This window comes from Gymnoscopelus braueri (assembly GCF_963280865.1).
Source record: "Gymnoscopelus braueri genome assembly, chromosome: 24".
In the NCBI taxonomy this organism is placed as follows: Eukaryota; Metazoa; Chordata; class Actinopteri; order Myctophiformes; family Myctophidae; genus Gymnoscopelus; species Gymnoscopelus braueri.
Window position 1 is genome coordinate 29,519,460 of NC_137626.1, and position 12,275 is coordinate 29,531,734.

Consider the following 12,275-nt stretch of genomic DNA (forward strand, 5'->3'; position numbering starts at 1 on the left):
TAAGTAAAAAATGTGAATACTTTTTCCACCTCTGGTTCTCTGCCTCATTTAGCTTATCCGAACAGTACATGCAGAGCCCTGAGTGTTACCCATGCAGGTACATTTATCACTCAAAGACCTATAGTTTGAGGGTGGTAAACTGGCGCGTAGGGGCCGATAACAACCTAATGCAGTGGTTGCACTCGAGTATGCAACAACCAGTAACTCCAGTACTTGAGTTAACCCATTAAGACCGGGAACGCATCTGTGTGTCATTTTTAGATTTCTTTGGGTATTCAAAAATAGCAGATCTACAAGCTCATAGCGCGGCACCGAGTGCCGCGCTATGAGCTTGTAGATCTGCTATTTTTGAAAAATCGTGAACATTCGTGGCAAAATCTTGGATTATATATTTTTTAAAGCGAACATTTGTCAAATATTTAGTTCCAGGAACCCCCAGAAGCAAACATTTGAGTTACAAATGTCCGCAGAAAAAAAGAAAAACATTCAAATTCATGATTTTTCAAAAACAGCAGATCTACAAGCTCATAGCGCGGCTATGAGCTTGTATATCTGCTATTTTTGAATAGCCCAACGAAATCAAAAAATGACACACAGATGCGTTCCTGGTTAGTTTAGGGCCAAGACATCCCCGGTAATTCCATCATGTTCCTTTCAGCAGTCTGCAACTTTAAAACATTAACAATTACTCTCTCCCTGTTGTTTTACAACACAGGGATGGTAATTAAATGTAACAAAAGGTCTTCTGTGGTCATTAATCTCTGGCCAGACCTCTGTCAGGGTGTTCCACGCGAGCTGGCGGCCGGCCGGAGAGCCGGACATTACAGCATCTCCGGCCAGCTCTTCTTTTTACTGCCTTTTTAGGTTGTTTTTTATGAGCTCTTTCTCCTCTCTGATCACCCTATACGCCTCATTATGCCAATGGTGTGAGGAGCTTTGCATCCTCTCACGTCGAGCATTTGTCAGTAAATATCATATACCGTCACCTGCTTGTATGCAGTGGTGGAAGAAGTGCTCAGGTATTTTTTGAGTGGTGCCAACCACTCACAAGGACTGACTTGGTGTGTTTGTGTGTCCGGATGAGCACGGCCACAACAGCTGCAGCTGATTGCAAAACAAAGATGCAACCAGTTACACTAATTATTAAACACAAACAGGAGTGAAGGCACCACTCACTTCACACTGGGTGTGATTTTTTATATTAAGGTTATTATTTTCAATAAAATCTTTGTGTTTTGCCAATTATTTGGGGGCCCACTTGCAATATCATCACGGCCCAACAATGGGCTCCGACCCACAGTTTGGGAATCGCTGGCCTACACAAACAATTCCAATTTAGGCAAGGTAAGCATGACACCCACTTGAAACAATTGCATTGCAGATTGCATTCTCCATCACTAAATTACCTGGCAGGTAAGTGAGGAAGTGAATGGCTACCACTAACCCCGCCCCCAACACTGCTGAAGTGCCCTTGAGCAAAGCACTGAACGCCCAACTGCTCTAATGGAGCTGCCCGGTGGCCAACAGTATAACACTGTGGTTGTACTGGGCAGCTGCCAGGTTTTAATGTGTGTATGTCGGTGTGATTGTGCTGGGCGTTGCTGAAAAAGAGCACTCATGCTTAGCACCTACCCTGGGTAAATAAAGGAGAAAAAAAGGTATACTGTAAGTCACTGTGGTGTTTGGTGATCTGCCAAAAAGAGCAGATCTACAATCTTCAAATGTGTTGCATCGCAATGTGTTAGCTTGTAGATCTGGTGTGACAGGGCTGACACAGACGTGGGAAAATATACAGCATCAGAATTTCATCCTATTTGTTATTACCACATAATAATGCTGGGTAAAGGACATAAGTTATATCGTTTGTGTGAATTATACTAATGGGATCACATTTTGATATACTGTAGGCCCAGAAGAGGCAGAAAGCTTCATTCCTCTCACAGCGCTAAGCCTAACCTACCAGGCCTTTCATCTGGAGAAAGCTGCTCAAGTATGTAAATGTCAGGAATAAAGCCATAATGTTTGATAGACCATTTTACTGCACCCCACCCCACACACATACACACATACAGTACACACACACGCATGCCCATGCACCTGACTGGCTACTTTTTGGACCCAGCTGGACATTGTATACACAAACAACATCACACAAATCAGTACACATTATCCCTACAGTCAAGTGATCAAGACAGATCCGTCCGATTTTTCATATTCCATCCGGATTGGCGAATTCCGAACATTGCTGGCCCACAATACCTGACCTGGCGGAGAACGGGCGGAGAACTGTGCTCCGAGCAGCATTTTTTCTAGTTTCTTTTCATTTTGACTTGTCATGACAGAAGAAACGAGGTATTGATCTTGAAACATTAATGAATGGTTGTATGAAAGATGGACAGTTTAACAACAGTGCAGTGGTGAGGCACCCCTGATATAAACTGACTTGATATTTATGCATTATTTTCATATTTACATTTACACACCAATTTCAGCTCTGACCTTTAGGTGAATGATAGTTCAGTAAATGTAGTTCAGTATTTGAAGATTCTTAATCGGACACAAATCGAATGGGCTCCTAAACATTAACTCAATGTTAAATTGGCAATTTATTTCCAAAATGTGAAAAAGATTAATGTATTCTTTGGAAAATGGTCAGATTTGCTTTTTACAGTAAAGTACCCATGATTTGAACATGCACGGTACATTATTATCAGACCTAAATTTACCCTGCAACTTATTGCTTATGTCCAAAATTAATGGCTTTTCTATTTAGTTTTTATTTATGTTTTTAAGCAATTTATGGCAATGGTAGAAATATTAGGCCTTAAATATCATTATAAAACATTTAAGAAGTCACCATTTATAAAAAATAAAAAAATAAATCCCCAGAGTTCTCAGGTGCCCACTCTTCCGGTTACTGGTACATGTGCTTAACTAACTTATGACTTGAAGAACCATGTAGATTGCATAGGAGCACGCAGACCATTAATGAAATGGCCATTTAAAAAAGAAGGCCATAAACCAGTGTCCTTGTGGTGGGTTGTCTGTCTTCATTCGTCCCTTAGCGCCAGATGTACGGCGGTTTGTGTGTCAAACATGCAAACTCATCAGTTGCCAATAAACGTTAGCGCTACCGCCCCCCAAATTAGAGGCGGTTGGTTACAGTATGCGTTAAACTAATACTCTAGACAGACAGACAGACAGAAAGGATGTCTGTCTGACACACAAACAGTATCCCAATATGACCTCTCCTGCATAAAAATGCACGTTTAACTCTGAGAGAGTACAAAATGGACCGAGAAGGGTCACTCTCTCAGAGTTGAAAGAACACTCAGGATTGAACCAGCGTGAACCACGGCGGCGCCCCCTACCTGTGAGGTTGCGCAGTCCCAGCTGCCTCAGGCCGTAGTATCCGTCGCGGCGGTAGTTGAGGAAGATGGCCAGCGAGTAGCGCCGCTCGTACAGCTTGGTGCCGCGGACGATGCGCAGGTTCTCCAGGGGCAGGTAGTCGAACTGGTTGAGAGCCACCAGCACGTAGCCCGTCACCTCTCTGATGGACTGCACACACACACACACACACAAACACAAACGTTTCTATTACTATACTTGTGAGAACATCAACATCTAGCCGAAAATAGCCGATCTGCAAGCTCACAACACGTTGCAGCGTGACACGTTGTGAGCTTGCAGATTTGATATTTTCGCTGCACAACACCGACGCACAACTAAGTATAAATCAGGCAGAACTCTAACCCCAATCCCTAAACCCAAATCTCAATATTTCCCTAATTGTTAACCTAACTCTACATTGAGGACCAGGAAGAAAACAAAATCGACCCACACCCCTGTTACTTTCTTTTACAAATCAAACCCTGGACCAGGACATTAAAATGTCGACCCACACCCCTGTTACTTTCTTTTACAAATCAAACCCTGGACCAGGACATTAAAATGTCGACCCACACCCCTGTTACTTTCTTTTACAAATCAAACCCTGGACCAGGACAATAAAATGTCGACCCACACCCCTGTTACTTTCTTTTACAAATCAAAGCCTGGCCATGGGCCAGCAAGGCCATAAGGCTGTGATGGTGCCCAAGTCAGCAGAACTCATAATGTCAGAAGAGTTGAGTTCTCCTTGAATGGTCCAGGGGTTTTTCAAACTTTTTTCATGTCACAGACCTCCAGACTGACTTTCATTTCAAATGATTCTGACCTAGATACGCTGATATGGGAAGAAGTTTTGGTTTAAATTGAAAAATGTCATAACTGCACACGATACATACATTCATGGCCATTGAAACGTTTTGTTAGACTTGGTACTTTTTCTCCCCCTCTTTTTCATTCGTCTAAGGGGTCAACATTACATGTCTAGACCACCCAATGTGGTTTAAAAGTATGTCTTGCCTGTGTGTTTTCAGACTCTCATTGTAAGCTGCACAGTTCTTTGACAAACAGGCGAATAAGAAACAGACCAGACTCCTCGTGTATCAGGACCAGCATGTACCTCCCATCACACGGAAGCTGGCAGACTCAGCTTGTACAAAAAAATCTATTTTACCCAGTCTTTTACATGTAAACTTGTGATGTGAAAAATAAAGTGAAGTTGAATGGTGTTGCTCAAAATAAATTATCATGTTGTGCCTGAATGCACCTCAACAATCATCATAATAATAATAATCTATGTAATCCAGACACGTAAAAAGCAAATTTGCAGCCTAGTTTCACCAGCACTGTTGTTGTAAAGCAGTTTCTACTAGTAGGATATATACGTGTATAAAAAGATTGCTATTTCTATTTGGCAAAAGAGACAGACGGGCAGAGAGAGAAGTGCGATGTGTTTCCACAGAAATGCAGTTTTTCTTAACACTGAAATGTACAGTTTTTGAAAGAAAGACAAGGATTCCCTTAGTATTCCCATTGACTACCAACCTCGGGACACAAAAATTGGCAAATGTGACATATGACACACACACGAATGCAAAGGCATTTTGAACAGAGTTTTATAAGATTTCCATTCCTTCCAAACGAGCCCAAAAAGAAAACAAATAAATAAATAAATCTTTCTCTACGCCCGTCTAAACTTGGGTTAGAAGGTCAACCAATTGACAGCACTATATCATAGCACATCAACAGATAATGGCTCTTGAGAAAGAGGGCGGGGGAGAAAAAAAGAAAAAAAATCTCCCCGACTGACAGCCCTATCAATCACTCTGACAGCCAATCACGACCTCACATTCGACATCATTACCGGGGCACTCAAACCTGGGGCTTAACCATAGGTCTGTTACAGTGTGTGTGTGTGTGTGTGTGTGTGTGTGTGTGTGTGTGTGTGTGTGTGTGTGTGTGTGTGTGTGTGTGTGTGTGTGTGTGTGTGTGTGTGTGTGTGTGTGTCCAACACCAACTCGTTCCCCTTGTCCATGCAATATTCATCAGAGTAGCTGACACAGCAGCACATACAGTACTAACATATACGTGCACACACACACACACACACACACACACACACACACACACACACACACACACACACACACACACACACACACACACACACACACACACACACACACACACACACACACACACACACACACACACACACACACACACACACACACACAGCTGTCAAATGTCACAAAGTTTGCCAGCCGCACTTGACAGTCCTAATTAGAATAACTGCATTTGAGGAGTGAAAAAAAAGAAAGAAAAAAACCTGTAATGGCTCTACGGTATACATGCATGGCTCAGTACTGACTCGTGCAGTATGCCGGCTGGGGGATCGAGAGAGAGAGTGAGAGAGGCAAGCATCTTTTGACAGGTACATCATTCATTCCTGTGGTTTGCCTTCCGTCTCCGGTGTTGTTCGGGTTTTAGAATTCTGCGTACGAACGCTGAGCAGCAATGACTGACTGACTGACTGCTCGAAAAAAAACGTTACATTAGCTGTTAAAAGATTCTGAAGCTTAACCAGCATCCGTCCCTGTTCTCGGGCCGAACGTTTGCTCCGGAAATAGCTGATCAACAAGCTCACAATGCGCCGCGTTTGCGACGCGTTGTGAGCTTGTAGATCAGCTATTTTCGGCAAAGATGTTTAGGTGTAGAGAGGGGGAAAGTGTAGGGGCCCCAGTATAGACCCCAGGGGGACGACGTATATAGGGTTTAAAGCTGCACCGGGATTCGAACCCGAGTCCCCAGTGTTGGTGCTGAATGTTTTACCACTGAGCAAATTGAGCCTGCTTGCTTGCTCAGGGGAGAAATTGAATTTTGACCTTCAGGCAGTTGAACTAGTAGCGGTAGTCAAACCAGACCATGAGCAGAAATAATTGTAAAATCATGTGTTCATTTAAGTTGAGGCGTTAACTAGGGGTGGGACGATATGGGTATCTCACAATACGATATCTATGGCGATATTAGGCCCTCGATAACAATAATATCACAATATTTGATAGATTGCGATATCACGATATATTGCATGAAATTTCACCAACGATATATCACGATAGTTCTTGTATTCAATTCATAAACACATGAAATAGCACCAAACAGTTCAAAATCATCATTACACAAATACAGAGTCGGAAAAACAACGTATCACAAATGAATATCGATATTTTTCGGCAGTATATCGATTATTTATCACGGGAGGAAGTATCGCGATATATCACGATATCGATATATATCTTGATTCATATTTGATCAGCACCACCCACTTTGACAGTCTGACCGGACTCTCGCGAGCCGGCCGTGTTGTGGGAGGACGGACCTCATTTGCATTAAGTTGGAATCCAACCAAATGTATGCAAATGTTAAAAGACGCGGCGACTGATCCAAAGCCTCGCCCCATATGTTGTATCCACCACACACCGGCCGGCCGGCCGGCCGCATTGCACGCTCTAAACAAAAAATTAATTGGAGTACATTTAGCAAAAAGTAAGTACTGGACCTGTATGAATATTTTTGACAGATTTGTACTTTTTCCTCAAGCCCATTTTTGAAAACAGTCCTTTTACTCGTAACAGAGTATTTTTACATTACTATTCTTACTTAAGTAAAGGAATCTGAGTACTCAGCGTGCTTCGCGGCGGTATTTTGGGGGTGACAGCGGGTGGTCGCGAGAGGAGCGCGCGCGCAGCGAGACGGCGCACCTGCCAAGTCGGCCCATTGAGACGGCACAGTAGGCGGGGGAGAAAACAGAGGAGGCCCTTATTAGCCCGATTACAACACGTCAATCACCCGCCATGAGAGACAGAGAGAGAGACTAAATGAAACCACGACAGGGGGGTGGGGTGGTGGGCGGGGGGCTTACATTTGCATATCGTTGTTGTCGGGTGGAAAATAACCTCGTATGTCCAAAACCGAGGCCGATTCTACAAAAATGTCTTCTAAATCCTAACTGTTTTTAAAAAACATTTATGTTTCTATATCAGTGGTTCCCAAACTTCTTCATGTCAAGGACCCTCAAAACGATATGTATTTGGCCGCCGACCCCATCTCAAAATATGTTGTTCCAGGGACCCCCAGAAGCAAAGATTCGAGTTAAAAATGTTCGCTTTAAAACAATATATATTCAAAGATTTGCACACATTTTCACGATTTTTCAAAAATAGCAGATCTACAAGCTCGTAGCGCGGCACTCGGTGCCGCACTACGAGCTTGTATATCTGCTATTTTTGAATAGCCAAAGTGTAAAATAATGCTTTTTTAGCTCAAATCAGTGACACAGATGCGTTCCAGGTCTTAAGAAGTGAAAATAGCAGATCTGCTATTTTCACTACTTCTGTTCGACACTCTTGTATGATGTAGTCGGGCATTTATTTACAAAAAAAAGCATAACAAGTTGAAATATGGAGATATGAGGTTTCTGGCCGACGGCAATAATATCCTCCACACACACAAAAAAAGGATTTCCATTATGAGGTATATTCTGCTGTCAGTCAAAAAAAAAGGAAAACAACTAAATCCTCTATTGTGAAAACTACAGTACGTTGTTTAAAATGCTTTCTGTGGAGTAAAAAGAAGAAAAAAACCCTGCCATGTTTTTTTTTTTTTTGCTCTCGCATTGTGCAACTCGACGCAACCTGTGACTCAGCTTTCCGGAAAAAAGAAAAAAAAACTGTGTCAAGAAGAAAACAACAAAAAGAAAAGCTCACACACGGAAAGCTAGAAGCCTCTTCCCTAGTGGGGATATGGGGGTGGTGGGGGTTACTGGGTGATGAGCCGTCTCTTTGGGTTTGGGGGGAAGTCGGCTCAGGACGGATCTGTGCGGGAGGCAACCTCTGCGTGACCTTAATGGCGCCTGCCAGTGGTGGAAAGTAACTAAGGTACATGTACTTAAGTACAACTTTGAGTTACTTTTGACTTTACTAGAGTATTTCAAATTCGCAATACTTTTACTTGTACTCCACTACATCTCTGAGGAAAATATTGTGCTTTTACTCCGCTACAATTATTTGAAAACTTTAGTTACTAGTTACTTTGCAGATATAAAGTACTATATTCTAAAACATACATTAACCACTTTAGCCCTATTTCATACCTAGGCTATTTGAAAATAAGCTCACAACGCGTCGCGATGCGACGCGTTGTGAGCTTGTAGATCGGCTATTTTCAAACATTTTAGTACTTTTACCTTTGGTACTTTTAAAAGGTTTTGATGCCAATACTTTTGTACTTTTACTCAAGTAACATTTTGAACACAGGCCTTTTACATGTAACAGAGTATTGTTATGCTGTGGTATTGCTACTTTTACTTAAGTCAAATATCGGAGTCCCGCCGCAGGCTCGCCAGGCCTGGCGCGCTGGCACCCGGGCGACCGATATAACTCCTCCACAAAGCGCGGAGGATGAACCCCCCTCTCTGGATAGGATAGCCGCTGGGAGGTTGGCATGGCCGTGGGCGTGCATGTTGGAGGTGGGGGGGCATGTGGGGGGGGTTAGTTCTGTTTTCCTCACCCACCATGACCCAGCTGTGGGCGTTGCGCTGGCTGGCGCTGGCTAGATTCTGCCGTTGCCCTCATCATCTACTCCCACTGTTTCTCAATGTGTGGCACGGGGGACCCAACAGGGGTCCACATGGATGCTTAAGGGGGGTCTGTATGAAACTCTTTAGTAAACAGAATATAGTACATTTTCAGGTAGGTGACAACATTTAAGCCAATCAGGAGAGAGCACTGAAAATGCATTTTCTGTTTAATAAAGAGCTGGAGAGACACGGGAAACTCCTTTTACTGAACAAGCACTCTATGAGTAAACACTTATTTTAACCAAAGTAAATCACTTACCCTACCTTTAATTTAACTCTTGAGAAAGTACAAATGGAACCAAATGGACCCGGAATGGTCCATTTCGTTTCATTTGCACGCTCTCAAGAGTTATTTTTATTTATGCCCCCCCCCCCTCTCGAATGCCCCCCAAACCAACCAGCCTCCCCAGTCGGCCCCCAAAAAAGAGCAAAACTTATGAAAAATAAAGAAAACGCTTCCCTGTTGCTAAGCAACGAGAGGAAAGCCTATCCAAGTGTAGGGGGGGGGGGGCACTGTGTGTATGTGTGTGTGTGTGTGCGCGTGTAGGAAGGGGGCTGGTCGGTGTAAAAAAGGAGGGCTTTGTTCTAATTTACCTAATTAAATTATAAGGATTACTCGGCCCTCCTTCCTGTAATTTCATTTCACTTTGACACTATTTAATTTCCTTCCATTGCCCCCGAAATCGGTTTTCGAAAGGCTTTCCGGATCAATATTTTTTTCTCTCCTCTGCATTCCTCTGCTCCGACGGAGGGATGAGGAATCAGAGAGCAAGGGGGGAGGGAGGGAAGGAGGGAGGGATGGAGAAAGAGAGAGCGAGAGACAGAGATAGAGAAACAGACAGACAGACAAACAGAGTAGAGAGAGAGAGAGAGAGAGAGAGACAGAGAGAGAAAGACGGAGAGAGAGAGAGACAGAGAGAGAAAGACAGAGAGAGAGAGAGACACAGAGCGAGAAAGACACAGAGAGAGAGAGAGAGACACACAGAGAGAGAAAGACAGAGAGAGAGAGAGAGAGAGACACACAGAGAGAGAGAAAGACAGAGAGAGAGAGAGAAAGACACAGAGAGAGAGAGAGAGAGAGAGAGAGAGAGAGAGAGAGAGAGAGAGACACAGAGAGAGAGAGACACACAGAGAGAGAGAGAGAGAGAGAGAGAGAGAGAGAGAGAGAGAGAGAGAGAGAGAGAGAGAGAGAGAGAGAGAGAGAGAGAAAGAGAGAGAGAGAGAGAGAGAGAGAGAGGTCCGGAGGGAAGTAAACAGCAGCCCCCTGCATTTCCTATCCTGCCGCATCGACAGTGTTCTTCTTGTTTTTTTTGGATTTTGTTTTTGTTTTCCAGAGAAGCACAAACACATAAACTGGAGGGAAAGCGAGCTGGATAGGAGCTCACTGCAAGCTCCTCGCCGGACTCACCGGGCCTGGCGGCTGCAGTGTGAGCTCAGCTTTAACAAGGTACCAACCACAGTAGTAGGCATGAACACTGTTGTTCCCCCTGTCACACTCCCTCCAAAAAATCCACCGTTAACAAGGAGGGACTCCAAAAATCTGTGCCAAAACAAGTCGAACCTGTGGGAGGCTGGGTCCGACACAAACATTTTTATTTTATTTTATTTTTGTTCCTCATCCGTCCTGAAATGCACCGCTATATATCTCATGCTAAGAGAGAGCTTTGGGTTTATACTTTTTACAATTTCATTTTTAGGCATTTAGCAGACACTCTTATCCAGAGTGTCTTACAAGTGCTAGATTGGACTAATGGCTAATTTATGATACATTGTACGGCGACGTTGCAGGGAGGAAAATAGCCAATCTGTGAGCTCAGAACGCGCTCTGAGCTTATGGATTGGCTATTTTCGGTCCTATGACAATGCATAAATCTTTAATGTTCGGACGACAGGGTAAATTTAAGTTGGTAGAGTGCAAAAAAAACCTGCTAAGTAATTCAATACCAGGTAAACATTAAAGGAGCATTTCACCCCTGGAAGAACTTACAGTCACTCAATGTTAATAATATTTGTAGTAGATAACAGTAGCAAAATTTGAAATTTGCACCCTATGGCCAGAAAAATATAGGAGTCTGTGTGTTTGACTGGGGTTTGACTGGACTGCTGCATGCATTACTACAATGACAATAATGCTTTGGGGCACTGCCCTTCCTTGTGGGGAGGGGAGGCTGCGTGGGGGTGTGGTCTACATTGTAGTCAGGAAATAAGGTGAGATAAAGAGACTATGAGTCAAATGACTCATAGTCTCTGAGGATATGGATAAAAATCTAAAAATACAGATAAAACACAAAAAACACACCAGGATCATGTTTATGGGTCCTAGACCTAGATAAAAATAGGGGTTTGATGCAAAATCGGCGAAATGTCCCTTTAAACCTTGCATCTGTCTATACAGCATGCTATCTAATTAAAATACTTAGCATTTGTGGACAAGCAAACAGCATACAACGCACATACATGGCACGTGAACTATAGTAAACAGCAAACATCTGGATAACATAACTAGCATCCATCTGGAAAAAAAACGAAACAAACTAGCATCTATGCAATTCCGGGGTGAATGTGTCTATATGTACACAGACAAATGTGTCCATGGCAAGCAATATTTTTTAACTAAATTCATATTTTGTTAATATAATGTGCGATGCAAGCACTATCAGTGACTGTACTGAATACTGATAAGACCCAGTTATTGAAATTCCAAACATATAACAGACTTTCTTCAGAATAAGTAGGACACTTTTTTATTAAAGCAGAAATACTATACAATTTTAAAATATATAGCACTTTAGCAGTCCACTAGTAACTAGTTGACTTGTACATTTAGGGCTCGGTCTACAGTATACATTTCTGGTAATATTATTGACCGGTAATTTTTGTATGTCCGTGGCAAAGATAACAATTTGACTAAATTGTCCATCGCAAGCTGGACAATTCGACAAGCAGGTGATGACCCCTGAAGCAATTCCATGTGATGTAAAGTTCTACAAAATGGTTGAGACGATCAAACGTGGTCTGAGGTGAACCCTGGTCATTATTATAGATTAAGAGTTTTTTTCCACTCGGCCTGAACGTAACAGACTGCAGTATTTTCCTGTTGGATGGGTAGTTGCTAGGGGTGAAAGATTTTTAACGATCGGATCCACACACACACCCAACATTACACATCAAGCTCTCTCTCTCTCTCTCTCTCTCTCTCTCTCTCTCTCTCTCTCTCTCTCTCTCTCTCTCTCTCACACACCAGTGGTGT

At 43.0% G+C, this 12,275-nt stretch overlaps 1 protein-coding gene across 1 annotated transcript in view; it reads right to left on the reverse strand.

The window, feature by feature from the left end:
* Nucleotides 1-12,275, reverse strand: part of LOC308080568 (receptor tyrosine-protein kinase erbB-4-like) — a gene marked incomplete at its 3' end in the record, with an annotated part of 485,532 nt that overhangs the window by 240,438 nt on the left and 232,819 nt on the right. Inside the window, exon 3 of the mRNA XM_080422462.1 lies at nt 3,372-3,558. Within this exon, the coding sequence (XP_080278588.1) occupies nt 3,372-3,558 (187 nt within the window). The remainder of the gene's footprint in view (nt 1-3,371; nt 3,559-12,275) is intronic.